This window comes from Trifolium pratense, linkage group LG7, assembly GCF_020283565.1.
Source record: "Trifolium pratense cultivar HEN17-A07 linkage group LG7, ARS_RC_1.1, whole genome shotgun sequence".
Lineage (NCBI taxonomy): Eukaryota > Viridiplantae > Streptophyta > Magnoliopsida > Fabales > Fabaceae > Trifolium > Trifolium pratense.
This window is the reverse complement of record NC_060065.1, coordinates 20,486,494-20,513,969: the sequence shown is the minus strand read 5'-3', so window position 1 is coordinate 20,513,969 and position 27,476 is coordinate 20,486,494. Positions and strand designations below refer to the sequence as shown.

The 27,476-nt window shown below is 33.3% G+C and overlaps 2 protein-coding genes across 2 annotated transcripts; both read right to left on the bottom strand.

Moving 5' to 3' along the window:
• Positions 1-673: 673 nt before the first annotated feature.
• Positions 674-7,555, bottom strand: LOC123896026 (agamous-like MADS-box protein MADS3). The gene is made up of 8 exons (XM_045946478.1): positions 7,545-7,555; positions 3,376-3,457; positions 2,841-2,902; positions 2,384-2,483; positions 1,961-2,002; positions 1,707-1,748; positions 1,059-1,210; positions 674-907 (listed from the first exon to the last, which is right to left on the bottom strand). The coding sequence occupies exons 1-8, from the start codon at positions 7,553-7,555 to the stop codon at positions 820-822; spliced, it is 579 nt and encodes a 192-aa protein (XP_045802434.1). The 3' UTR covers positions 674-819.
• Positions 7,556-8,573: 1,018 nt separating this feature from the next.
• Positions 8,574-15,568, bottom strand: LOC123898120 (agamous-like MADS-box protein MADS3). Its single transcript, XM_045949008.1, has 8 exons — positions 15,179-15,568; positions 11,354-11,435; positions 10,818-10,879; positions 10,342-10,441; positions 9,919-9,960; positions 9,665-9,706; positions 9,017-9,168; positions 8,574-8,865 (listed from the first exon to the last, which is right to left on the bottom strand). Exons 1-8 carry the CDS (start codon positions 15,358-15,360, stop codon positions 8,778-8,780), a joined length of 750 nt encoding a protein of 249 aa, XP_045804964.1. The 5' UTR covers positions 15,361-15,568; the 3' UTR covers positions 8,574-8,777.
• Positions 15,569-27,476: the final 11,908 nt, after the last annotated feature.

Here is a 27,476-nt window from a genome sequence, read left to right as displayed (position 1 = left end):
CTCACGCTCAGGCCCAATGGGCCTGAAGCGTGGACGATGCGGGAAGCCCAACAATAGATCTAGGATAGGCTCAGATACCATGTCAAATTTTATATTGGGCCTAACTCATCCTCACAAAACCGGCTTGTAAGGTGAGGGTTGCCAAAGCTATATAAACGCTACACAGGCCATATCTCTTAGCAATGTGGGACTAAATCCACCCCTTCACACCCAACACAATGAAGGTGTTGGAGGCTGCAATGAAGGCAACTCAAATGCCGCAATTAGGCAGATGGGGGCGGACCGCAATGAAGGCGGAATATCCAACACACCCCCTCACGCTCAGGCCCAATGGGCCTGAAGCGTGGACGATGCGGGAAGCCCAACAATAGATCTAGGATAGGCTCAGATACCATGTCAAATTTTATATTGGGCCTAACTCATCCTCACAAAACCGGCTTGTAAGGTGAGGGTTGCCAAAGCTATATAAACGCTACACAGGCCATATCTCTTAGCAATGTGGGACTAAATCCACCCCTTCACACCCAACACAATGAAGGTGTTGGAGGCTGCAATGAAGGCAACTCAAATGCCGCAATTAGGCAGATGGGGGCGGACCGCAATGAAGGCGGAATATCCAACAAACAAAAAATATTATTTTAAATATAAGTAAAGGACGATTTTCTATATTTGTATCCAATTACAAAAATATACTATAGGAGTCTGCAGTTTGCCATTCCACAAAGATACAATCTTGTGTTGATAATAATTATTGCCAAAACATAAATCTTAAAGGCATATAAACAGTAGGTAAATCTTATACTTGATTAATTCAATTTATCAAAGGATCCATCCATGCATGAAGTTAGTCTCACAAGCCATGCTCTTTGAAACATTAGATGCCTCAGCTTGAACATACTGTTGGTATCTGGCCAATCAAAAGGCTAATTAACATTATAATTTATTTAACATTGTTATGTTAGGTCAATTGTTATGATTAGTAAAGATTATATACTCATCTGATTAACTAATTCAAATCCAGTGATTATGTATGCAAAAATGAAAGAAATTTCATTTACCCTATTTGCAAAAAGGGTTCTGCTTGAATATCCATATTCATAGTCATAGGGTTGGTTTGAGGTGGCTGAAAGGTAAAGTTGCTATTTCCAGCAATTGAATTAGAACTCCACAAGCTTCCCATAGCTTTAAGATTAAATCCCTCGCTTTCAAGCTGAAAATAATATTTTGAAGCAAGAATTAAAAAGAATAATTAAATAAGATAGTATAATTTCCTCAATTTAAATAAAATAAAAAAAAAATGTTGTTTCAAAAAAAAATAAAAATAAAAAATAAAAATGTAGACATGTGGCTTATTGCACTAGCTAGGAATGGTACACAATCCATCTCTAAACTAGAACTAATCAGTTGGTAGAGGTTTGAGTTTGAATTCAGAATTTTTCACTTTTTCACGGATATTGATTGTAGCTGTTTCACACAGTTACATGCATTAGACATTTGCGGGCGGTTGAAATTTATTTCCTATTTATTTAATATTTTAACACAGTTTTCAACTTCATTCATTTTTTATCGGACGCTCTACCACCGTTACTGCATTGACGCAGTAACTATGTGATATCCAATCCCCTTCTCCACACTTATAAGTTATGAGTCGCTAATAAATCACTTGACCAAAAAACATAAAGAAATAGTACACAATCCTATGTAACCTTGAGTCTTAGTTGTTTGTTCATGTCTCCTAAATGGCATTCCTGCAAAATGGTTGAAAAATATCAAAATTGAGAAATTATTTTGATCTCAAAGATACATAAGTACTAATTTAGTGTGAATGAATTCTGAAACTGACCAAATGAAGAAATTAAAGTGTTTAAATTTGACAATAATTGAACTTTTAACAAGGTAATTTTGACTTAGATGATAAAATAAAATCAGAGAACATAATTTTTGTCATAATTAATCTTACCCTTTTGCGAAGCTCTTCCATCTGTTCAACCATAATTTGTGTCTGCAAATTGAAATAAAATTTCAGGTATGATCAACCATAAATAAAATTTGTATCTTTCTTTATAACCCTTAGCCAATATTTCTATACATTAATCATAACCATTGTTCTAAATTATTTCTAACGCGCAAGTTTTTAACACTCTTCTCAACAATATCACAACTGCAGTTGCGACCGCGTATATCGAAATGAATAGACATTGAAAACTCAACACACACAAATTGGAGTGATTGAGGTTCGAACCCCGATCATGACGTCCGGCCTAATAATTTCGACATTTCTACCAGTTGAACTAGAATTCGTGAACAATTTTAATCATGTTTACAACCAAAGGAAAACTAGCAAAACAATAAAAGATGATGCATGTAGATGGGTGCACTACACCTTTCTTTGCCTAGCTTGTGCTAAAGCACCTTCAAGTTGTTTCTCAAGATTATGCAGCTCCTTTATGTTCAAAGGTCCAAGATCTTCCCCAAGCAACTGCCTGAAATGACATTACATAGATTGTAAAGTAAATTTTCACATGTTTTTCTAGGATTTTTTTTTTAAATAATTGTTACTATTCAATATGAGTCCTTCTTCTTGGTAATCAATTAACATATGTATCTCCATATTTAGATTGACGGTGAGTTAAACAAAATTACGATAACACATTGATTATGTTAAAACTTTAGAGTGTATAGTATTTACCAAATTATATCACAATAACATAGTTTGATTCTATCAAATTCGCCGTCAATCCAATATGCATCGTAACAATTTTGAAAACAAAGATGGTATCTAGTCACCCGTATTGAAATTAAAATTCTATACAATATATGTAAAATGGGTATAATAGTACCTCTGAGTCTTTTGAAGAGCCTCATACTTAACCTTCAGCTTAGACACCTCTTGGTACCAACTCTGCTTTCCAAAACATAAGATATAAAATTATTATTATTAAAAAAAAAATCTATACATCACCTAGAATTATTTAAAATTTTCATTACAAAAATAATTAAAAAATTACTTTGAAATTATATTGCATTAAATACATTATATGCGTTAGAAAAGTTGCCACCGTCAAAAGAAAAAAGAAAGACCAAATATATTTCGATGTTTTTTAAGTTTCGTGTTTATAACAGTTAGATCCTTTAAATTTTGAGGTACCGGTAACATTCTTTAAGCTTTTTAGACAACAAATAGGTCATTAATTATTTGAATAACTTCTAACCATCATTGTAACTAACTAACTACTTAGTATTAAGTATTAACTAACATAACAGAAATTTGAATTACACTTTTAACCGATAACAGAGACATAATTTTTGCTTTTTTCTTTTTATAATTATGTATCATTATTTCAATTTTTTTTAGTGATCATTGTGATGACATACCTGTGTTTCACAATCGATTTGGTGGTCATCTTGTTGTGGATTAAATGAGCATCGTTGGTATCGCTCAATAGTTTTGGAAGTCCTGTCAATAGAAATGATGGCCAATAAATTAAGAATATATATACATTGTGTTTAAAAATTTAAGGAAATACATTGAGTAAATTTTTTTTTTTAAGGAAATACATAATAGGAAAAAAAACCCAAGGGAAATGTTAAAAAATTTCTGGATTAATGGAAATAAAAATTTAAGCCAATATATTTGATCTAGTAGTCAGAAATTTGAATTTTAGTAGCATACATGAGGTCTTGGATTCCATCCTCAGCTCCAATATAAACAAAAAAAATTTATAATAAAATTTACCAATTTTATTTTTTAATTGAAAATAAAATATATATTAAGTAAATTAGGCTGTACAAGGAATATTCGCTCCCATTACAAAATTAATTACTTAATATGAAAGACAAAGATAAACTAAGAAAAAAACAATGGAAAAGTACACAAAATAATTCAGAAAGACAAAAACAAACCAGAAATATTGTCAAACCAAAAATACCCAAACAATCCAGAAATACAGCCAAACCAAAGATGAAATTAATTCCACACCAACATGATCAAGAGAAATATTCTACAGTGCATCTGGACTATTCGATATAATTAAGATCAGACAATTCAAATTTAATTCCACGTCAAAAGTTTCAAATGCAAATAGTATAAAAACGTGTTAATTGTTAGAGCATGTTTTCTCGTGTTTAACCATTTTTCTTGAAGCAACTTGGAGGGTTGCCCATCCCACACTAAAATCTTCAACCCACAGTTCCACAAGTTGGGAAACTCTATTGTGTCGCTTAGGCCTATGAATTTTTTTATTTTTTTCGCAAAGGCAAAAGACAATGACATTAAAAATGCTTAGGTCTATGAATGTAGTTTTTCAAAGATTGAGTTTTGCTATATAGAAAGGTTTAACAGTGCAGCTTAATATTGTCCGTCTACCATTTGTTCATGTGTAATTATCTTTTATATAATATATTTTATTTTTTTGTCAAGTAGCATAGTGACTAGACTCACACACATATATAAATGTGGAGTAATAAACAATGGTAATTTTCCAATTCCAATGATCTTTAAGCACAAAATTATACTGGTAGATCTATATATAATGTCATGAAATTAAGTCAACACATTCACACCGTAAGGTCGTTTCAATGTTGGATTAATTGTCATGGAAAAATGACATTCCTTCAAAAGTTGATGTCTTTGGTTGATATTCACTGGTATTTTATCTAAGGCTTAATTAGTAAAATGGTCCCTTAAAGATATTTTTGGTTTTAGATTGGTCCCTTAAAGAAAAAAAGGTCCAAATACGTCCCTTAAAAAAAAAAAAATCCGAATAGGTCCCTTAAAGACATCTCTGTTAATCAGTTTGGTCCTATTTAGACCTCTTTTTAGGGACCAAATTGATTAACGGAGATGTCTTTAAGGGACCTATTCGGACTTTTTTTTCTTTAAGGGACCTATTTGGAGCTTTTTTTCTTTAAGGGACCAATCTGAAACCAAAAATGTCTTTAAGGGACCATTTTACTAATTAAGCCTTTATCTAATTGCATCTTTCTGCAATTTGTTTGGAGGAAAATTTATAACCGGTTATGTTGGGGTGTGCCTATATTCATTTTGAAGAGGGATGGGAGCATTTCAATTTCTTTGATGGCATTTAAAAAGGTCAACGATGAAACACTTGATTTGGTTCATTACAATTTGGTGTATTTGGAAGTTTCGTAACAATATTGGTGCCTATATTTGGTAATTTAGAGGCATATTTTACCGAACTATGTTAACTTGGTAGATCAAATTAAGTTTATTTCTTGGTTTTGGTTTATTGGTCATGCGAATCGACAATGTATCTATTTTTATTCAGATTGGTATGTTAATCCTTTAGTGTCTTCTTTGTATTTAACGATTATTGTATTGTAAGCTTTAAGTACGCTTTGTACCGCTTATTAATAATACAACTTTTTATTATTAAAAAAAATGTTGGGTTAAATGTAAAAATTAAAGAGAAATTATATTTGAAAATAAAATCTATTTATAAAATACAATATCATTAAGTTATACTTACATGTGTATTTTTCTAAAAGCATGTCAGTTTAACAAGATAAAAAAACCTATATTTCTCAAAATAAGTGGAATAGCTCATAAATATCAAGTTATCGTCAAAATATTAAGGATCTAGTTTTTTTTTTTAATGGTAATTTTTTTTTTTTTTTGACACAGGAATGGCAAATATATTAAAATCACAAAAGTCTACACCTAATTGAAAAATATAGAGAAATAGAAAAACCATTTTAAATATCTATATATAGTAGCAGAGTACTCACACACTTTAAATATAAAAAAAAATAGATAATTCTAGATTTGAAATCCGACATCTCCAATAATGTTCCTAATAGTTACAACTCGGCTACACTTATGGAATATATTATGCTGATAAACTTAATTGTCCATTTTTTCTCACAAAATCACATTTATTTTCTAAAAGAAACTAAATTACTGATAGTAATAGTATAATAAAAAGAAGATGAAGATTTTTTTTTCAAAAATAAAATATAGAAAGATATAGAGGAAATTTAAACATGAGATGAACAATCTCAAAAACCTATACCTAATTGAAAAAATATGAAAAAAAAATACACGTTGCTGGCTAATTAAGAAATCTCTTAGAGCTTTCAAAGTTTATAAGGTGTCTGTTCTTGAATTGTAAGAGTTGAGTACTCCTTGTATTTCTTATAATTCAAATTTTGCTTATTAAAAAAAAATTCTTAGAGGAGAGAGAGAGATTCAAAGAGTAATTCCAAACCTAGTGATATATAGCTAGGGATAAAAATGGAAGATAATAAAGTATTCATACAATGATGAACCGAAAGATTAAACACTTATAAAAGAGATATAGACAAAGCATAAGAACTCCATATATTCTTATAAGTGTTTAAAAGTTTAATAAATTGCTTCATTTAACCTTCAATTATTTAGAACATGATTTTGGTAAAAGCCCTAGATCTTACACAATAGTATATAAGATTGAACACACAAACACATACAATTATATCATATAATACAAAATTTGTATATAGTCAGTCTAGTACTTATCATATGATTGTTTCTTCCCTTTCTTGTTTCTGACTTTTATACATAATATTATTTTTCAGATGTTGTATTGTACTACTATTAATATTTTAGTGTCCGATCTATCATTGAAAAATATCAAAACTCATAATAATTTTCCCATAACTCATGAAATTTATTAAAAAAAATAAAAAATCATGAAATTAATTAAAAAAAAATCAATATGTCATGAAATAGCTTAAGATCCAGAAATTCTATGAGAGAGAGGGGGGAGAGGCTATGAGGGTGTCAGTTGCATATATGTGTTAAGAGAAAGAACAAGGAAAAAATAAAATACTAAAAAATTAATGTGTCAAAAGTACTTGTGTGTAGTTAAATCTTAAAAGCAAAACAAGCAGAGAACTTATAACCATTTTGGTGAAAGAAGCTGATGCAAAGAAGAAAGCTTATTGTACAGAGAAATATAAGAAGCTACTTAGTACAACATCACAAAACCCAAAATTTATAAACACCGTTTTAACTTTTAGGTGGTGTAATTTTATGGCGTATTGGAGTACATATGCGACATGATGTTCATATAACTAAGGATGGTAAAATGGATCGCAGTCAGTTCTGACATCATGTGGTTTCAGTCCCCTTCCGTTCGCAGTTGCGGGTAGGGATGACAACAGGCACTCATGAGTGCGAGTTTGACACTTACCAAACTCACACCCGAAATCATCACCCAAACCCAAAGGTTGTTCGGGTGGCAAAACAACACCCACGCTCATACTCATTGGGTTCGGGTTTTTTCCACTCAAACCCAAACCCGCAACACGTTTGAAAATAATTTGCAAATTTAAGAAATTAAATTCCAATATAGACTTTGAATTAAATTACAACTAAAATCTTCCAAGGAAATTACAACATAGACTTGCAAAAAATTAAATTATAACTAAAATCAAGGTCTTTCAAGGAAATTGAGGGAGACTATGGGGGATAATTAGGTAATTATAAAATATTTCGGGTGGGTGTATTGGTTTCGGGTGGGTTTGGCTGATACCAAACTCACATCACACCCATATTATCGGGTGTCACCCGAACCCAAACTCAGTCAAATCGGATTTTGCACGTTGACTTGGGTTTGAGTTCGGATGGGTCTCTTGGGTTTGGGGTTTTTTGCCATCCCTAGTTGCGGGGATCAAACTGTGGTCCTCCCTACCAAGTTCAGCGTCAATCACCATTGACCGATTAACGTAACTGTCAAATTTTATATTGGGCCTAACTCATCATCACAAAACCGGCTTGTAAGGTGAGGGTTGCCAAAGCTATATAAACGCTACACAGGCCATATCTATTAGCAATGTGGGACTAAATCCACCCCTTCACACCCAACACAATGAAGGTGTTGGAGGCTGCAATGAAGGCAACTCAAATGCCGCAATTAGGCAGATGGGGGCGGACCGCAATGAAGGCGGAATATCCAACACACCCCCTCACGCTCAGGCCCAATGGGCCTGAAGCGTGGATGATGCGGGAAGCCCAACAATAGATCTAGGATAGGGTCTGATACAATGTCAAATTTTACATTGGGCTTAACTCATCCTCACAAAACCGGCTTGTAAGGTGAGGGTTGCCAAAACTATATAAACGCTAACAGGCCATATCTCTTAGCAATGTGGGACTAAATCCACCCCTTCACACAATGAAGGTGTTGGAGGCTGCAATGAAGGCAACTCAAATGCCGTAATTAGGCAGATGGGGGCGGACCGCAATGAAGGCGGAATATCCAACACACCCCTCACGCTCAGGCCCAATGGGCCTGAAGCGTGGACGATGCGGGAAGCCCAACAATAGATCTAGGATAGGCTCTGATACCATGTCAAATTTTATATTTGGCCTAACTCATCCTCACAAAACCGGCTTGTAAGGTGAGGGTTGCCAAAGCTATATAAACGCTACACAGGCCTTATCTCTTAGCAATGTGGGACTAAATCCACCCCTTCACACCCAACACAATGATGGTGTTGGAGGCTGCAATGAAGACAACCCAAATGCCGCAATTAGTCAGATGGGGGCGGACCGCAATGAAGGCGGAATATCCAACAAACAAAAAATATTATTTTAAATATAAGTAAAGGACGATTATCTATATTTGTATCCAATTACAAAAATATACTATAGGAGTCTGCAGTTTGCCATTCCACAAAGATACAATCTTGTGTTGATAATAATTATTGCCAAAACATAAATCTTAAAGGCATATAAACAGTAGGTAAATCTTATACTTGATTAATTCAATTTATCAAAGGATCCATCCATGCATGAAGTTAGTCTCACAAGCCATGCTCTTTGAAACATTAGATGCCTCAGCTTGAACATACTGTTGGTATCTGGCCAATCAAAAGGCTAATTAACATTATAATTTATTTAACATTGTTATGTTAGGTCAATTGTTATGATTAGTAAAGATTATATACTCATCTGATTAACTAATTCAAATCCAGTGATTATGTATGCAAAAATGAAAGAAATTTCATTTACCCTATTTGCAAAAAGGGTTCTGCTTGAATATCCATATTCATAGTCATAGGGTTGGTTTGAGGTGGCTGAAAGGTAAAGTTGCTATTTCCAGCAATTGAATTAGAACTCCACAAGCTTCCCATAGCTTTAAGATTAAATCCCTCGCTTTCAAGCTGAAAATAATATTTTGAAGCAAGAATTAAAAAGAATAATTAAATAAGATAGTATAATTTCCTCAATTTAAATAAAATAAAAAAAAAATGTTGTTTCAAAAAAAAATAAAAATAAAAAATAAAAATGTAGACATGTGGCTTATTGCACTAGCTAGGAATGGTACACAATCCATCTCTAAACTAGAACTAATCAGTTGGTAGAGGTTTGAGTTTGAATTCAGAATTTTTCACTTTTTCACGGATATTGATTGTAGCTGTTTCACACAGTTACATGCATTAGACATTTGCGGGCGGTTGAAATTTATTTCCTATTTATTTAATATTTTAACACAGTTTTCAACTTCATTCATTTTTTATCGGACGCTCTACCACCGTTACTGCATTGACGCAGTAACTATGTGATATCCAATCCCCTTCTCCACACTTATAAGTTATGAGTCGCTAATAAATCACTTGACCAAAAAACATAAAGAAATAGTACACAATCCTATGTAACCTTGAGTCTTAGTTGTTTGTTCATGTCTCCTAAATGGCATTCCTGCAAAATGGTTGAAAAATATCAAAATTGAGAAATTATTTTGATCTCAAAGATACATAAGTACTAATTTAGTGTGAATGAATTCTGAAACTGACCAAATGAAGAAATTAAAGTGTTTAAATTTGACAATAATTGAACTTTTAACAAGGTAATTTTGACTTAGATGATAAAATAAAATCAGAGAACATAATTTTTGTCATAATTAATCTTACCCTTTTGCGAAGCTCTTCCATCTGTTCAACCATAATTTGTGTCTGCAAATTGAAATAAAATTTCAGGTATGATCAACCATAAATAAAATTTGTATCTTTCTTTATAACCCTTAGCCAATATTTCTATACATTAATCATAACCATTGTTCTAAATTATTTCTAACGCGCAAGTTTTTAACACTCTTCTCAACAATATCACAACTGCAGTTGCGACCGCGTATATCGAAATGAATAGACATTGAAAACTCAACACACACAAATTGGAGTGATTGAGGTTCGAACCCCGATCATGACGTCCGGCCTAATAATTTCGACATTTCTACCAGTTGAACTAGAATTCGTGAACAATTTTAATCATGTTTACAACCAAAGGAAAACTAGCAAAACAATAAAAGATGATGCATGTAGATGGGTGCACTACACCTTTCTTTGCCTAGCTTGTGCTAAAGCACCTTCAAGTTGTTTCTCAAGATTATGCAGCTCCTTTATGTTCAAAGGTCCAAGATCTTCCCCAAGCAACTGCCTGAAATGACATTACATAGATTGGAAAGTAAATTTTCACATGTTTTTCTAGGAATTTATTTAAAATATTTAAAAAAAAAAAATAATAATTGTTACTATTCAATGTGAGTCCTTCTTCTTGATGATCAATTAACATATGTATCTCCATATTTAGATTGAGGGTGAGTTAAACAAAATTACGATAACACATTGATTATGTTGAAACTTTAGAGTGTATAGTATTTACCAAATTATATCACAATAACATAGTTTGATTCTATCAAATTCGCCGTCAATCCAATATGCATCGTAACAAATTTGAAAACAAAGATGGTATGTAGTCACCAGTATTGAAATTAAAATTCTATACAATATATGTAAAATGGGTATAATAGTACCTCTGAGTCTTTTGAAGAGCCTCATACTTAACCTTCAGCTTAGACACCTCTTGGTACCAACTCTGCTTTCCAAAACATAAGATATAAAATTATTATTATTAAAAAAAAAAATCTATACATCACCTAGAATTATTTAAAATTTTCATTACAAAAATAATTAAAAAATTACTTTGAAATTATATTGCATTAAATACATTATATGCGTTAGAAAAGTTGCCACCGTCAAAAGAAAAAAGAAAGACCAAATATATTTCGATGTTTTTTAAGTTTCGTGTTTATAACAGTTAGATCCTTTAAATTTTGAGGTACCGGTAACATTCTTTAAGCTTTTTAGACAACAAATAGGTCATTAATTATTTGAATAACTTCTAACCATCATTGTAACTAACTAACTACTTAGTATTAAGTATTAACTAACATAACAGAAATTTGAATTACACTTTTAACCGATAACAGAGACATAATTTTTGCTTTTTTCTTTTTATAATTATGTATCATTATTTCAATTTTTTCTAGTATTCATTGTGATGACATACCTGTGTTTCACAATCGATTTGGTGGTCATCTTGTTGTGGATTAAATGAGCACCGTTGGTATCGCTCAATAGTTTTGGAAGTCCTGTCAATAGAAATGATGGCCAATAAATTAATAATATATATACATTGTGTTTAAAAATTTAAGGAAATACATTGAGTAAATTTTTTTTTTTTAAGGAAATACATAATAGAAAAAAAAAACCAAGGGAAATGTTAAAAAATTTCTGGATTAATGGAAATAAAAATTTAAGCCAATATATTTGATCTAGTAGTCAGAAATTTGAATTTTGGTAGCATACATGAGGTCTTGGGTTCCATCCTCAACTCCAATATAAACAAAAAAAATTTATAATAAAATTTACCAATTTTATTTTTTAATTGAAAATAAAATATATATTAAGTAAATTAGGCTGTACAAGGAATATTCGCTCCCATTACAAAATTAATTACTTACTATGAAAGACAAAGATAAACTAAGAAAAAAACAATGGAAAAGTACACAAAATAATTCAGAAAGACAAAAACAAACCAGAAATATTGTCAAACCAAAAATACCCAAACAATCCAGAAATACAGCCAAACCAAAGATGAAATTAATTCCACACCAACATGATCAATAGAAATATTCTACAGTGCATCTGGACCATTCGATATAATTAAGATCAGATAATTCAAATTTAATTCCACGTCAAAAGTTTCAAATGCAAATAGTATAAAAACGTGTTAATTGTTAGAGCATGTTTTCTCGTGTTTAACCATTTTTCTTGAAGCAACTTGGAGGGTTGCCCATCCCACACTAAAATCTTCAACCCACAGTTCCACAAGTTGGGAAACTCTATTGTGTCGCTTAGGCCTATGAATTTTTTTATTTTTTTCGCAAAGGCAAAAGGCAATGACATTAAAAATGCTTAGGTTTATGAATGTAGTTTTTCAAAGATTGAGTTTTACTATATGAAAAGGTTTAACAGTGCAGCTTAATATTGCCTGTCTACCATTTGTTCATGTGTAATTATCTTTTATATAATATTTTTTATTTTTTTGTCAAGTAGCAATAGTGACTAGACTCACACGCATATAAATGTGGAGTAATAAACAATGGTAATTTTCCAATTCCAATGATCTTTAAGCACAAAATTATACTGGTAGATCTATATATAATGTCATGAAATTAAGTCAACACATTCACACCGTAAGGTCGTTTCAATGTTGGATTAATTGTCATGGAAAAATGACATTCCTTCAAAAGTTGATGTCTTTGGTTGATATTCACTGGTATTTTATCTAAGGCTTAATTAGTAAAATGGTCCCTTAAAGATATTTTTGGTTTTAGATTGGTCCCTTAAAGAAAAAAAGGTCCAAATACGTCCCTTAAAGAAAAAAAAGTCCGAATAGGTCCCTTAAAGACATCTCTGTTAATCAGTTTGGTCCTATTTAGACCTCTTTTTAGGGACTAAATTGATTAACGGAGATGTCTTTAAGGGACCTATTCGGACTTTTTTTTCTTTAAGGGACCTATTTGGACCTTTTTTTCTTTAAGGGACCAATCTGAAACGAAAAATGTCTTTAAGGGACCATTTTACTAATTAAGTCTTTATCTAATTGCATCTTTCTGCAATTTGTTTGGAGGAAAATTTATAACCGGTTATGTTGGGGTGTGCCTATATTCATTTTGAAGAGGGATGGGAGCATTTCAATTTCTTTGATGGCATTTAAGAAGGTCAACGATGAAACACTTGATTTGGCTCATTACAACTTGGTGTATTTGGAAGTTTCGTAACAATATTGGTGCCTATATTTGGTAGTTTAGAGGCATATTTTACCGAACTATGTTAAGTTGGTAGATCAAATTAAGTTTATTTCTTAGTTTTGGTTTATTGGTCGTGTGAATAGACAATGTATCTATTTTTATTCAGATTGGTATGTTAATCCTTTAGAGTGTCTTCTTTGTATTTAACGATTATTGTATTGTAAGCTTTAAGTACGCTTTGTACTGCTTATTAATAATACAACTTTTTATTATTAAAAAAAATGTTGGGTTAAATGTAAAAATTAAAGAGAAATTATATTTGAAAATAAAATCTTTTTATAAAATACAATATCATTAAGTTATACTTACATGTGTATTTTTCTAAAAGCATGTCAGTTTTACAAGATAAAAAAACCTATATTTCTCAAAATCAGTGGAATAGCTCATAAATATCAAGTTACCGTCAAAATATTAAGGATCTAGTTTTTTTTTTAATGGTAAATTTTTTTTTTTTTGACACAGGAATGGCAAATATATTAAAATCACAAAAGTCTACACCTAATTGAAAAATATAGAGAAATAGAAAAACCATTTTAAATATCTATAGTAGCAGAGTACTCACACACTTTAAATATAAAAAAAAATAGATAATTCTAGATTTGAAATCCGACATCTCCAATAATGTTCCTAATAGTTACAACTCGGCTACACTTATGGAATATATTATGCTGATAAACTTAATTGTCCATTTTTTCTCACAAAATCACATTTATTTTCTAAAAGAAACTAAATTACTGATAGTAATAGTATAATAAAAAGAAGATGAAGATTTTTTTTTCAAAAATAAAATATAGAAAGATATATAGAGGAAATTTAAACATGAGATGAACAATCTCAAAAACCTATACCTAATTGAAAAAATATGAAAAAAAAAATACACGTTGCTGGCTAATTAAGAAATCTCTTAGAGCTTTCAAAGTTTATAAGGTGTCTGTTCTTGAATTGTAAGAGTTGAGTACTCCTTATACTTCTTATAATTCAAATTTTGCTTATTAAAAAAAAAATCTTAGAGGAGAGAGAGAGATTCAAAGTGTAATTCCAAACCTAGTGATATATAGCTAGGGATAAAAATGGAAGATAATAAAGTATTCATACAATGATGAACCGAAAGATTAAACACTTATAAAAGAGATATAGACAAAGCATAAGAACTCCATATATTCTTATAAGTGTTTAAAAGTTTAATAAATTGCTTCATTTAACCTTCAATTATTTAGAACATGATTTTGGTAAAAGCCCTAGATCTTACACAATAGTATATAAGATTGAACACACAAACACATACAATTATATCATATAATACAAAATTTGTATATAGTCAGTCTAGTACTTATCATATGATTGTTTCTTCCCTTTCTTGTTTCTGACTTTTATACATAATATTATTTTTCAGATGTTGTATTGTACTACTATTAATATTTTAGTGTCCGATCTATCATTGAAAAATATCAAAACTCATAATAATTTAAATATATTTTCCCATAACTCATGAAATTAAAAAAAAAATTAAAAAAAAAAAAACTCATGAAATTAATTAAAAAAAATCAATATGTCATGAAATAGCTTAAGATCCAGAAATTCTATGAGAGAGAGGGGGGAGAGGCTATGAGGGTGTCAGTTGCATATATGTGTTAAGAGAAAGAACAAGGAAAAAATAAAATACTAAAAAATTAATGTGTCAAAAGTACTTGTGTGTAGTTAAATCTTAAAAGCAAAACAAGCAGAGAACTTATAACCATTTTGGTGAAAGAAGCTGATGCAAAGAAGAAAGCTTATTGTACAGAGAAATATAAGAAGCTACTTAGTACAACATCACAAAACCCAAAATATAAAACAAAGAAAATGGATTCAATTAGCCATTGGAATTTGCACCTCACAAAAATAGAAACTAAAAATTGAATCTTTCAAAAAATTAAATAAATGGGTCTATAAAAAAATTGAAACTTTCAAAAAAATTAAAGAAATGGGTCTATAAAAAAATTGAAACTTTATAAATTAAAGAGAGAAAGAAAAAATACCCAACACTTCCAAATTCATAGAGTTTGCCACGGCTAGAGAAAATGATAAGAGCAACTTCAGCATCACATAGAACAGATAATTCATAAGCTTTCTTGAGCAAACCATTTCTTCTTTTTGAGAAAGTTACTTGCCGGTTAATTTTGTTCTCTATCCTCTTCAATTCAATTCTTCCTCTACCCATTTTCTTTCTCTTTTTCTATTTTGTGAGTGTGTTTGTCTTGAAACAATAAACTCAAAGTTTATTTATATTAAGAATTTTTGTGTTTTTGATGAATACTATTACTAGAGTTGTGTGATTTAGTGCAATATAGAAAAAAATAGAGAGAGAATTAATTGTTGTTGTGAGAAATGAATGTTTCTGTGCTATATAAAAAGGGACAAACTTGATATTTTTTTCACAAAAATATGGAAACCAGGTCTATACTTTATTAATTTCTTAATTATATTATTCTCTTTTTCTAATTCAATTTTTAGCAAATGTGGTTTTTTTTTTACCATGTCATAAGTGCGGATTTTTTCATTAACATTTGTGATTATTCTCAGTTTTTTATCATTTTATAAGGCGAATATTACCATGTTATAAGTTAGAATTTCAACTAAATTATTTTCATGTAAGAGTGAATGATTAAATTTATTATCACTAATTTAAGAGTCTCAAATCTCTTATTATTATTTTGTAAAAAATAAAAAACTCTTATTATTTGGATGAATTTATTTTCTGTAGGTCTTTAGAGAAGTTTTTTTGTTTTGCTAAATAGACAAAATAGAAAACCATTGAAAATTCACACACACAAAATAAAGATATTGGGGTTCGAATTTCGATTATAACCCTGATACTAACAATTTCGTCATTTCAATCAATTGAGCTAGAATTTGTGGACAGATCCGTATAAAAGTTATTATCATTTTTTCTCTCCTGATATGCATTTTTTTTTTTGCTTTCACCGCTAATTTAATCTGGTCTGGGGTCGATTCTGACATCAAGTGGTTTCAGCCACCTCCTGATCGCAGTTACGGGGGATCGAACCGTGATACTTTCTACAAAGTTCAATATCAATCACTACTAAACCAACTAACGATTGATTGATATGCATACTTTAATTAATTGTTGCAATTTAGGGCAAAGAAATTATGAGGGTATATGTTATGTGTGTATGTATGTGCATGAGTCACGCGCCTGTGGATTCACGCGCCCATGTGATAGGTCTTTATATACTTCAACATCAGACAGCAGTATTTGTGGAAATGTACTAACTTCCTTCTGCTGAGTTTGGTTACAATAGTGATGATGATGATGAAGGTTTGTATATGCATGTTGACCTAGGGATGCTCAAATCCAAACCAATCCAAATAAAAATCGAAAATCGATCCAAACCGAAGTTTTTTGGATGTGTTTGGATGTTCTTTTGTGAAAACCGCTGGATCGGATCGGATTTCGGATTGATTTCTTAAAACCGATCCAAACCGAACCAAACCGCATACATATATTTTAATATTTTTTTATTAGTATAAATATATATATATATTGCATTAACCTTTTTTTTCATTTTAAATTTTGTTAATACTATACGTTAGTTTAATTTAATCTATTTTAAATTTTGATAATACTATATGTTAGTTTAATTTAATCTATTTTTTTTTACTTTTTATATGTTTCGAATATAATTGGTAATTGTCATTCCAAAATAATAATTTTCAGTATATTATATGTTATATTTTACATCAAACTTAATATTTATTTTGTCAAAAATGTCAAACTATTATTTTGTAGCGTTTTTTATAATATTTATATTTATTAAAAAAAATTACAATTTATAATTTGGATATCCAAAAATCGATCTAAATTAAACCGCATAATATTGGATCGGATTTTTTTTTATTTGTTATCCAAAACCGAATCAAACCGCAAATGAATTTATTTTTGGATCGAATGAATTTTTGCCTCAAAATCGATCCAAACCGAACCGCGAGCACCACTAGGTTGACCAATAACTTTGTAGAAAAATATCACAGATGTATTATGGTAATAATTTGCGTTTATATGTTTCAGTATAGGCACTGTTTGGTGGATATATCAAAGAATAATAGTCATTGAAAATTCATGTATACAAGTAGTGGTGTTGATGTTCAAATTCCGATTACGACGTCGGATTTAACAATTTCGACATTCTTACCTATTAAGATAGCATTGACCTCTTTGGTAAATTTTAGAGGATAGCTAATTATCAGTTAGTTAATTAGTAATAGATTTTTAATTGATAGTAGACGAACTACCTCATAACTTATAGTAAGCTGGTGGTCGCGAATAAACTAATTAAAATGTTGATAAATTAGATTGAGTTAACCAATAGATATAAAATAATCTAAGAAAAATTATAAACAACAACCATCCATCATCTTTATTTTTTAGCTTGAAACAATTGCGCGCAACTTCAGATTTAGAAGAAAAAGAAATAGAAATTGTGAAATTGCTTCTTAAAAAATTTGATAAGATAAAGAAAAAAATGCTAAACAAGATCAATAGACAAAGGGTAGCAAAATAAACCTAAAAATATACTAAATTTCAATAGACAAAAGGAAAGTAGAAAAACACGTGTGTATATATCTTACAAAAGGAAAAGTAGAATAACATGTATATCGTACAACCGAAACTGTTTCAATCATTGTAGCAAAAATCAAATAATGTGGGTCATGATAAGCATGCATGTGGTACACATGTCTGCAGGTGATTAAACAAGATATAAGATTTGCAAAAGTAGTATTATAAATTATTAATTTGTCTAGACTTATAAATTAATGTTAGATTAACACAAATTAATCTATAAAAAAAAAAAACATTTTTTCCAAACACTCAAGAAATATGCCTAGTTTTTAGAATAGTTTTATTAAGTTTTCAAGATCAAAAACATAAAAAATATTTGACCTAGAAGCAAAAGTAAAAGGAATTACACAAAAATGAGAAAAAAATTGAAGAAAATCATCACAAAGTCATTGTTCCACGATGTATACTATCGTGCCACAATGAGTGTTATTTATTTAAAGAAAATCTGCAAAATTTATGAAAAAAATCAAAACCCATCATGCCACGATGGAAGGAATCGTGTGACGATGATGCTATGTGACATTGTGTCACGATGCATATGCATCGTGCCACGATGGAAAAAACCCAAGTCCAAGAATTTTCTATAAATAAAGCCTTTCACCACCATTATTTAATATCTCTCAACACACAAAGCTAAAAGCAAGTGGAGAAGCAAGAAGGAAGGAGAGCAAGACTCTCAAGGGAAGCAATCTCCCACCATTGGGAGTAGTTTTCATCGCGCTTTAATGATGTTATTTCGTATGTATAATTATCTAATTTTTTTGTTATAATTATGCTTATGAGTAACTAAATTCCTTATTAGGTTATAGGTTGAGTAGATGAACTTCCCTATAACTACTTGATCCATGTAATTGGTTATTAATTATATTATTGCAATTCCGTCTTTATTAATCATTTAATTATCATTTATGTTTAATGTTTTTCATTAGCATACGTATTCGTGGAATTGATCTAGATATCGAATGAGTACTGACCCTACCTTTTGATATCTAAAATGATGATAATTAGTCAACCAAAAGGGTTATTGTAGGGATTAGGGATTAGTGAGTGTGTCATTAGTGAATAGGATAATAAAACACGAGAGTGATCATTACTATTTAAGAGTTAATTCGTTGAGATGAACCATACTTAATTTAAATTGTGAAATATAACAACATGTTACGTATTATAATCTAAATATAAGTGAGAGCATGGTCGGCCCTGTGGGTGTGCAAGGTGAGCCACCGCACAGGGCCTCAAATATTTAGGGCCTCTAATTGTTTATATCGGTTTATTAAAAAATTTATATATGTAAAAAAAATTAATGACTTTGTTACTACTAAAAATGTTTTAAAACTCAAAAAATAAAATATTTAATAAACACACTCTTAATTTTATAAATAATTTGCGGTTGATTGTAATAAAAGAAGCAACATTACAAGAAAGTTTTTTTTCCCCAAGAAAATGTAAAGTTGATAATGATATTAGATTGAAGATGTATTTTAATGTCATTGATTAAAATATGTCGCTTTTAGATGTTATTTACTAAGTTGACTATTTTTTATGTTATTTACAATTTAAATAGAGACTTTTTAAAAAAAAATTATATTTTTATTAAAGATTCATTTTAAATTTTCAAACAGGGCCTCCAAATACTCGGGACCGGCCCTGAGTGAGAGATATCCAAGTAAATATCCAAGTAGAAAAAAGGAACCCGTAAAAGAAAAGTAGAAAAAAGGAAGGGACAACAATCTTACTACTTTATTACTCGTGACGATTTTATAAACATGCAAAATAAGTCATCGGATGGCTCAAATAAATTAAATAAAAATATTCCAACTATATTTATGTTCCTTCTTTAAATTTAAAAAGCGAGTCAATACACAAATGTGATAAAAGAAATAAAGAGAATTACAATATTGAGGGAACTACACTAATTTTCTTTTTTAAGCAATATTGAGGGAACTACACTAATTAAGAGCTATTAAAATACAATTGTCTCGACCAAAAATGATTAATTGGTCCCAGTAATAAGGGTTTTGGTTCCCTTAAGCATGTGGTCAGGGGTTCGATTTCAGGTTCATGCGTATGGAAACAATTCGATTAGGAGGGGAGAATCCACTTAGTGCTCGTTTCGGCCAACTCTCTGTTATCTTTCTTTGGTTGAGTGACATGTATTTCCATGGTGCTCGTTTTTCCAATTATGAACTTATAATCTATAATCCGATGATTGAATCGATTCCATGATTATAAGTTCATTCCATTTAGGGTTAGAAATTAGGGGTATGTTTTTTACATATCTATCATTATTGGGGAAATTTTCAATTATATGAGATCCCTCTTTGGTTTGATCAATAACAGGGCGTCACAGCTGTATTCAACAGGTGGCACAATGACCCAAATCATTTTATGTTTTGTGTATCCTGCAGGTTCTCCTACAAAATTAGTCATTTTTAACGATAGTAGAAACTTCGTACCAATATCATAGTAACTCGGAAAAAATACAATTGTTTCGTTAAAAACTTTATCTATAAAATCTAAAGAGAAAAATCAAGTGTAGAAAAAAAATAGTGCAATACTCCAAGTCATGAATTGACGATAACTTGGCAATTCATAATATGCGTGAGTTTGTATGCTAGTTCCAAGGAATCTCATGTGCAAATGAGTCCTATTTAATACCACTAATTCCTTCTTTAAATTCATCAAATGTGTTCACTTACTGTCACATCACTAATAAAATTATTTAAGCTTAATATTACTTTTGATTTCTTATTTTATTATTTTTATGAAATTGATCATCTTATTTTAAAATCGAGCGTTTTGATCCTCCTATTATAACATTTATTCTAATTTTGCGCCCCATCCTCCATTTTGACACCCAAAATCTATGATGTGGTACATTTCAAAATGAGAAGGGAAGAAAATTGATAATTTGACAAAATGCTAGTAGGAATATGTTATTTTTCACATAAGCAATCAATTAAATAATACTTAAAAATTACAATATTAATAAAATAAAAGTAATAAATTACAAAAAAAAAATTCAAAAATAGTTCTTCAATCTGAAAAAGTAAAAAATAAGATCTAAATCATTCATCGCCATCTATTTCCTCATTCTCATCATACTCAACCCTCTTTTCTTCATCATCAACATCCAACAACAAGAACTTCAACATGTACAACATCATTAAAATCACTCTCTTTTTCATCGAACTTCTATAAAGGAATGAATAAAGTTGTATATTGCATTACTTTTGAGAGTTTACAAGAGGTGTATATATACACAAGTATAGTAACCTAATTGGAGTAAACTAAGGAACAAATATCTCCAACAATTAAGGTGATTGACTCTATAGACTTTATACAAATCCTAAAATAATAATGATAATAATTAAATACTAATTATGCTTGATATCCCCCCGCAAGTTGGGCGACCTGGAAGAAAGATGCAACTTGGATAGTAGAAACTCGAACCGGGGGCGAAGCAGAGGCTTGGTGAGAATGTCAGCAAGCTGGTCGTTGGTAGAGACGAAGGAAACACGAAAACGGCCACGTTGAACGTTTTCACGGACAAAGTGATAAGCTAAGACTATGTGCTTCATTCTGGAGTGGAAGACAGGATTAGCACTCAGATGTGTAGCACCAAGATTGTCGCAGTAGATGACAGGACCAGCTGTAGGAGTGTGACCAAGTTCAGTGAACAAAGAGAGTACCCAAAGGAGTTCACTGGCCGTGTCGGCCAAGGCTTTATATTCAGCTTTAGTGGATGATCGAGCAACCGAGCGTTGCTTGCGGGAACTCCAAGAGATGGGGGTGTCGCCAAGATAGAGCAGGTAACCAGTGGTAGAGATGTAATCATCTTTGTCACCCGCCCAGTCCGCATCTGAGTACGCATGAAAGTTCAGGGGAGCAGTCGCGGAGATGAAAATGCCTTTGTCGCAAGAGCCGGCCAGATAGCGAAGTAGGCGCTTGAGAGCCAACCAGTGCATGGTGCTCGGGTTCTGCATGAACTGAGCAAGTTTGTTGGTCGCGAAGGCAATGTCTGGTCGAGTAAGACTCAAGTATTGTAGACTTCCAACTAGTGCTCGGTATTCAGTCGGGGAGGGCAAGGGATCACCAGAGTTTTTGAGCAGCGGAGGAGTAGCAGTTATTGGAGTGGACGCTGGTTTAGCTTCTGTCATGCCCGACTTTTGAAGGAGATCAGTGATGTATTTCCGTTGTGAAAGAAACATGCCCGCAGCGGAAGGAATGACTTCAACACCCAGGAAATAATTGAGATAGCCAAGATCTTTCAATGAGAAACGGGCAGCAAGTGTAGCAATGAGACGAGACAATTCTGTCGAGGAGCTCCTCGTAACAATGATGTCGTCGACATAGACGAGCAAGTATAGTGTCGCGCGTGGTGTCCGCTGAATGAACAAAGAAGCATCGGCGGTGGAATTGACGAAGCCAATGGAGAGCAGGAATACACGAAGTTCCATATACCAAGCGCGAGGAGCTTGCTTTAACCCGTAGAGCGCCTTCTTTAGGCGACAGACATGATCAGGGAAGCTTTTGTTAACAAAGCCAGGTGGTTGAGCCATGTAGACCTCCTCGTTGAGCGTCCCTTGAAGAAAGGCATTGTTAACATCAAGCTGGCGGACGGACCATCCTTGTCGAACTGCCAGGGCGAGGATGATCCGAATTGTCACTGGTTTGACGACGGGGCTAAATGTTTCTGTGTAGTCACAACCAGGGCGTTGATGGAAACCCTTAGCGACCAATCGAGCCTTGTACCTATCAATGGACCCATCTGGATTTCTCTTGATGCGAGAGACCCACTTACAACCAACCAAATTTTTAGCAGAGGAACGACCAACGAGTTCCCAGGTGTTGTTGCGATGTAGGGCATCAAATTCAGCCAACATGGCGGAACGCCAGTCCGGATCACGAAGGGCTTGGGTAATAGTACTAGGTTCCATCGGGGATGAGGGACGGACATGGAGGTTGAGTTTGTGGATGGGTTTGACGATGTTGTTTTTGGACCGGGTGATGATCACACCGCCATGGGGTTCAGTGGTCGTTGTGGGGGGAGAGGTCGTTTGTGGTTGTGGGGGCAATGTTGGCTGTAAGGAGGAAGGGGGGTCATTACTGGTCGTTTCATTGCTCGTTGTATTTGAGGACGAGGATTGGGATGTGGTCGGGGAGGAAATGCCAGACGGGGAGGGAGGCTCAACAAGTGAGGTATCCGGGGATGTGGGATTGGTGCTCGCAGTAGGTGGAGCGATGGTCGGCAAGACGGGCAGTTGGAGTGGACCAGTCTGTGAGGTCGTGGACGTGATCGGTTGGGCCACCAGGGAACGGAAGGGGAATTCAGTTTCGACGAACTTGACATGGCGAGAGGTGTAAATCCGTCCAGTTGAAGGATCGAGGCATAGATATGCATGTTGATCAGCTGAGTAACCTACAAAAACACACATAGTAGACTTTGGAGCAAGTTTATGGTTAGCATAAGGTTTAATCCAGGGAAAACACAAACATCCAAAACATTTTAATTTATGATAATCCGGACTAATGCGGATGAGTTTAGAGTAAGGTGATTGGTGCCCGAGGATTGGGGTAGGGAGACGGTTAATGAGGTAGGCTGCAGTGGTCATGGCGTGAGGCCAGTAGGTGAGGGGAAGGCCAGCGTGGTGAAGGAGGGAGAGACCGGTTTCGGCAATGTGCCGATTCCGCCGTTCAGAGATGCCATTGTGTTCGGGTGTATGAGGGGGAGTGGTGTGGTGACTTATGCCATGAGTACTTAGAAAGGAACGAAGACCAATGTATTCGCCACCATTGTCAGTGTATAGGACTTTTATTTTGTGTTGGTAGAAGTTTTCAACTAGTGTTTTAAATTTGGGAAAAATAGATTGCACATCAGATTTTAGTTTCATGGGATATAGCCATATATAGCGAGTATAATGATCAACAAACAAACAATAGTAACGAAGACCATCAATAGATAAAACAGGGGAAGTCCATACATCAGAAAAAATTATTTCTAATGGATAAGTAGATGTAAGAGTAGATTCATGAAAAGGAAGTTTATGACTTTTATTAATTTGGCATGAATTACAATCTGATTGCGGAAATTTATTTGAACCTAAAGAAAAATGATGTTGAATAAATTTAAAGATGGAAGTTGAAGGGTGTCCAAGCTTGTGATGCCAGGAAGCAGAGGATTCCACTTGGACGGTGTGGGCGGAAGGTGAGGTCGTGGGCAACAGATAAAGTCCATTCACACATGAGCCTTTATGGGTTGTTTGGCGTGTCTGCAAGTCCATGACATAAAAAGAGTTTGGTAAGAAAACAACGGCAGAGTTAGTTTGTTTGGTGAGTTGAGAAACAGAAATGATTTGTTGTTTCATGGAGGGAACATAAAGAGCATTAGACAAGGATAAATCATTAATTAAAAGTGTTCCAGAGTGAGAGATGTTTAAACCTGAACCATTCCCCATGAAGAGGGAGTCGGGGCCAGTGTATGGATGGTGAAGTGCCAGATTTGTAAGGTCGTTGGTCACATGATGTGTTGCTCCACTGTCGAGCAGAAAACCAGGCGAGGATGTGCCAGCAGTAGCGGTGTGGGCCTGGGCCTGGCCAGTGGTGCTCGGAGAAGAACGAGGAGGTGCGGGGACGCTGGGGTGTTGGGTCCGAAAGAGTTGGCAGTCAGCGAGGACGTGTCCCTTGGTGTTGCACCATTGACATCGACCAAGGAATGGTTTGCGATCACCTGGGCGTTGGTTGGTCGGTGCAGGTGCCTGACTTGGTCGAGGCTTGTTGTTGGTCGACCTTGCCTGAGCGTGCAGCGCAGTAACAGGAGCAGGTGATTGGCGTTGAGCAGCAGCAAGAGAGAGTTCCTGGATGAGGAGCTTTTCGAGGAGATCATCAAAGGTGATTGGAGTGTCCCTTGCGTTGACCCCATCAATGACTGCTCGGTAACCGTCATCAAGGCCGCGCAAGACATGGTCGGTCATGTCCTCGACGGAGACAGCAGATCCGAGAGAGGCGAGGAGATCAGCAGTTTGCTTCAGAGAGTGCATGTAGGTCGTGATGGATTGAGTACCTTTCGAGGCCATCCGAAGACGTTCCTTGAGTTGTTTAAGGTGACTGCGGGAGGCTTTGGCATAGGTGTTCTTGAGAAGCTCCCAGAGGTCGTGCGAGGTCTTCGTCTGGGACACCAAGGAGGCCACCTCGTCGGAAAGAGTGGTGAGGATGGCACCATAGATGAGGCGATCCTGGCGACGCCATGTTTGAAAAGCAGGGTTTGGTGATGTTACCGGAGGCGTTGCGGTGGTGGTGATCGTTGCTGTCGGCGCAGGGAACGATCCATCAGTGTATTTGAGTAGATCAAAACCATCAAGGAAGGCTTCTACCTGGAGTTTCCAATTGAGGTAATTGGTAGGGAGAAGCTTGGTGACACCGCTGAGGGTGATACACGCAAAGGGTTTGGAGGGTTCATAGGGGTTAGCTATGGAGCGAGAGCCATCGGAAGCCATGGGAGGCAAAGTGTTACGGCAAACGGAGAAAAAACGGCGTTTTCTGGTTTAACAGGGTAGGGCTGGAACGTTACCAACTGATACCATATAAAGGAATGAATAAAGTTGTATATTGCATTACTTTTGAGAGTTTACAAGAGGTGTATATATACACAAGTATAGTAACCTAATTGGAGTAAATTAAGGAACAAATATCTCCAACAATTAAGGTGATTGACTCTATAGACTTTATACAAATCCTAAAATAATAATGATAATAATTAAATACTAATTATGCTTGATAACTTCTTCCCGTAACAAAACAAATCAATAAACCAACATCATAAGTGATGGTGGCTTTGCAATCAAGTAATAAAGTGATAAGTTACCGTTTTTCATAGGGATTGTGCCAAAATTACTAGTTTCGCTTAGAAATTTGAAAAAATAAATATTTTGCATTCGCTTTGTTGGTTTGATAGAGTTTACAATTTAAAAGTAAATAACAATAAAGATAAAAGACAATTAAAATAAAAGAGTGTGTGAGTAGACATACGGGGTGGTTAAGTGTTTCGAATCCCTTTCTTACTACTGCTTGGTAACCGGAGTTATACTTTTTTTCACTATTAGTTATAGTCCGTCGGATTAATTTCTATTAAAATAAGTTTAGAGTTGTCATCCCTTATTTCTATTGCAATATGAAAAGAGTTAAGCCACCCGCTTGGTAAGTTTCACCCATGTTTTTATAATATCCTCACCTATGATAGTTCAGCCTAACTAAAGACGTCATTACCCTCGGCCAATTCAATGTTTAACAAGTTGTCACGTGTTCTTGGCCTACCTTGTTTGATTAACACTAAACATGCAGAATTTAGCTAAGTGTAATTCTTAATCCTACCCCCTTCCGCAGATACTGAATTTAATGGTTTCATATAGGTCGGTTGATTTGTATTTAGTTCCGGATGATTAGTTTCGTTTTCTAAACCGGTCTCAGCTAATCTCCTAAGAGTTTGTTCTAATGTGGTCAATATTAAAACAAATAATTAAAACAAGACAAATATGGAAATAACTTAATAACAATCGAGCATAAACTTTTTCGAACCATAATTACATGTTTCAAGCATTCATAAGAGAGTTCGTCTACTCGAACTAACCTAGGAAAATAAAATTACAAAGACAAATAAAAGAGAGGAACATTGTTGCCTAGGAGTTCCTCGGCCCTCTTTGCCTCCTCCTTATAGTTCTCCTAACTCTTGCTTGAATATTGAATAGCTCTCAATATTTTTGGAATGAATAATTGTAAAGGAGGACTCTATTTATAGTTTTTTCCATCTTCTTCACTGCTAGGTCATCAAACTTGAGTATATACAGACCAATAACCAGCACATATATTGTCTTCATAAAAACATTGTTTTCCACATGGCTAAAATTGAAACAAACTACAAACATGTAAAACAAAAATCCAAAGATACATTTGGATCAAATTACAAACCGCAAAGCAACCAACAAAGCACACAAATATGTTATTAGAACCCCCAATGGAATAATTATCAACCAATTTATCACTATTGAAGTTATATAAAAAATATCAAATATTAAAACCTTAATCCATAAATTTTTTTATTAATTATCTTAGTGTTGTTTCACGGTTGTTAAACATTGTTTTTATTAATTACCTTAGTGTTATTTCAAAGTTATTGGAGGATTTTTTTTATTGATTACCTTAGTATACTGTATTTTACTTTTATGTGTGTGCTCTCATAGTCTTTACTATCATGGAAGACTTACTATTTTACTATGGTGCAATATGCACTCATATCATATTACTTCTTTATGGTGTGTCACATGGTTTGTACATATTTGCTAGCTGTGACTAGAAAAATAGGTACTACCATAAACAAAAACCTTTTCCAATCCACAAGAACTCTATAAACCAACTAGCACCAAGAACAAGGATTTACCACAAAGGGTGTGGGAATAGGAAAAGAGTTGAAAAAAATAAAAAATAAAAAGGGGTAAACAAAGTGTGAGAAGTCAGTCACATGACATTAAAGTGACTAATAATTTTCTCTATACATGTGTGGGATCCAATAACCTAAAAATACACAATAACTTATCCTTAGGCATAGGGTGTATTGCAAAACGATAGAAGGTGGGGTAATTATAGGTTACTAATTAGGGAAAGGTTTCATGGGTTTGTAAGGTATATTAATGCTTTGTTTC

What these genes read in the sequence shown, in the direction of transcription:
- LOC123898120 (XM_045949008.1), bottom strand. Translation starts at nt 15,360, where the DNA reads ATGGGTAGAGGAAGAATTGAATTGAAGAGGATAGAGAACAAAATTAAC. An exon ending in TGGAAGAGCTTCGCAAAAGG is followed by an intron (nt 9,707 to 9,918) that starts GTAAGATTAATT and finishes ACCATTTTGCAG; the next exon opens with GAATGCCATTTAGGAGACAT. An exon ending in ACAAACAACTAAGACTCAAG is followed by an intron (nt 9,169 to 9,664) that starts GTTACATAGGAT and finishes TATTATTTTCAG; the next exon opens with CTTGAAAGCGAGGGATTTAA.
- LOC123896026 (XM_045946478.1), bottom strand. An exon ending in CACAAGCTAGGCAAAGAAAG is followed by an intron (nt 2,003 to 2,383) that starts GTGTAGTGCACC and finishes TTCAATTTGCAG; the next exon opens with ACACAAATTATGGTTGAACA. An exon ending in GAACCCTTTTTGCAAATAGG is followed by an intron (nt 908 to 1,058) that starts GTAAATGAAATT and finishes TTGATTGGCCAG; the next exon opens with ATACCAACAGTATGTTCAAG.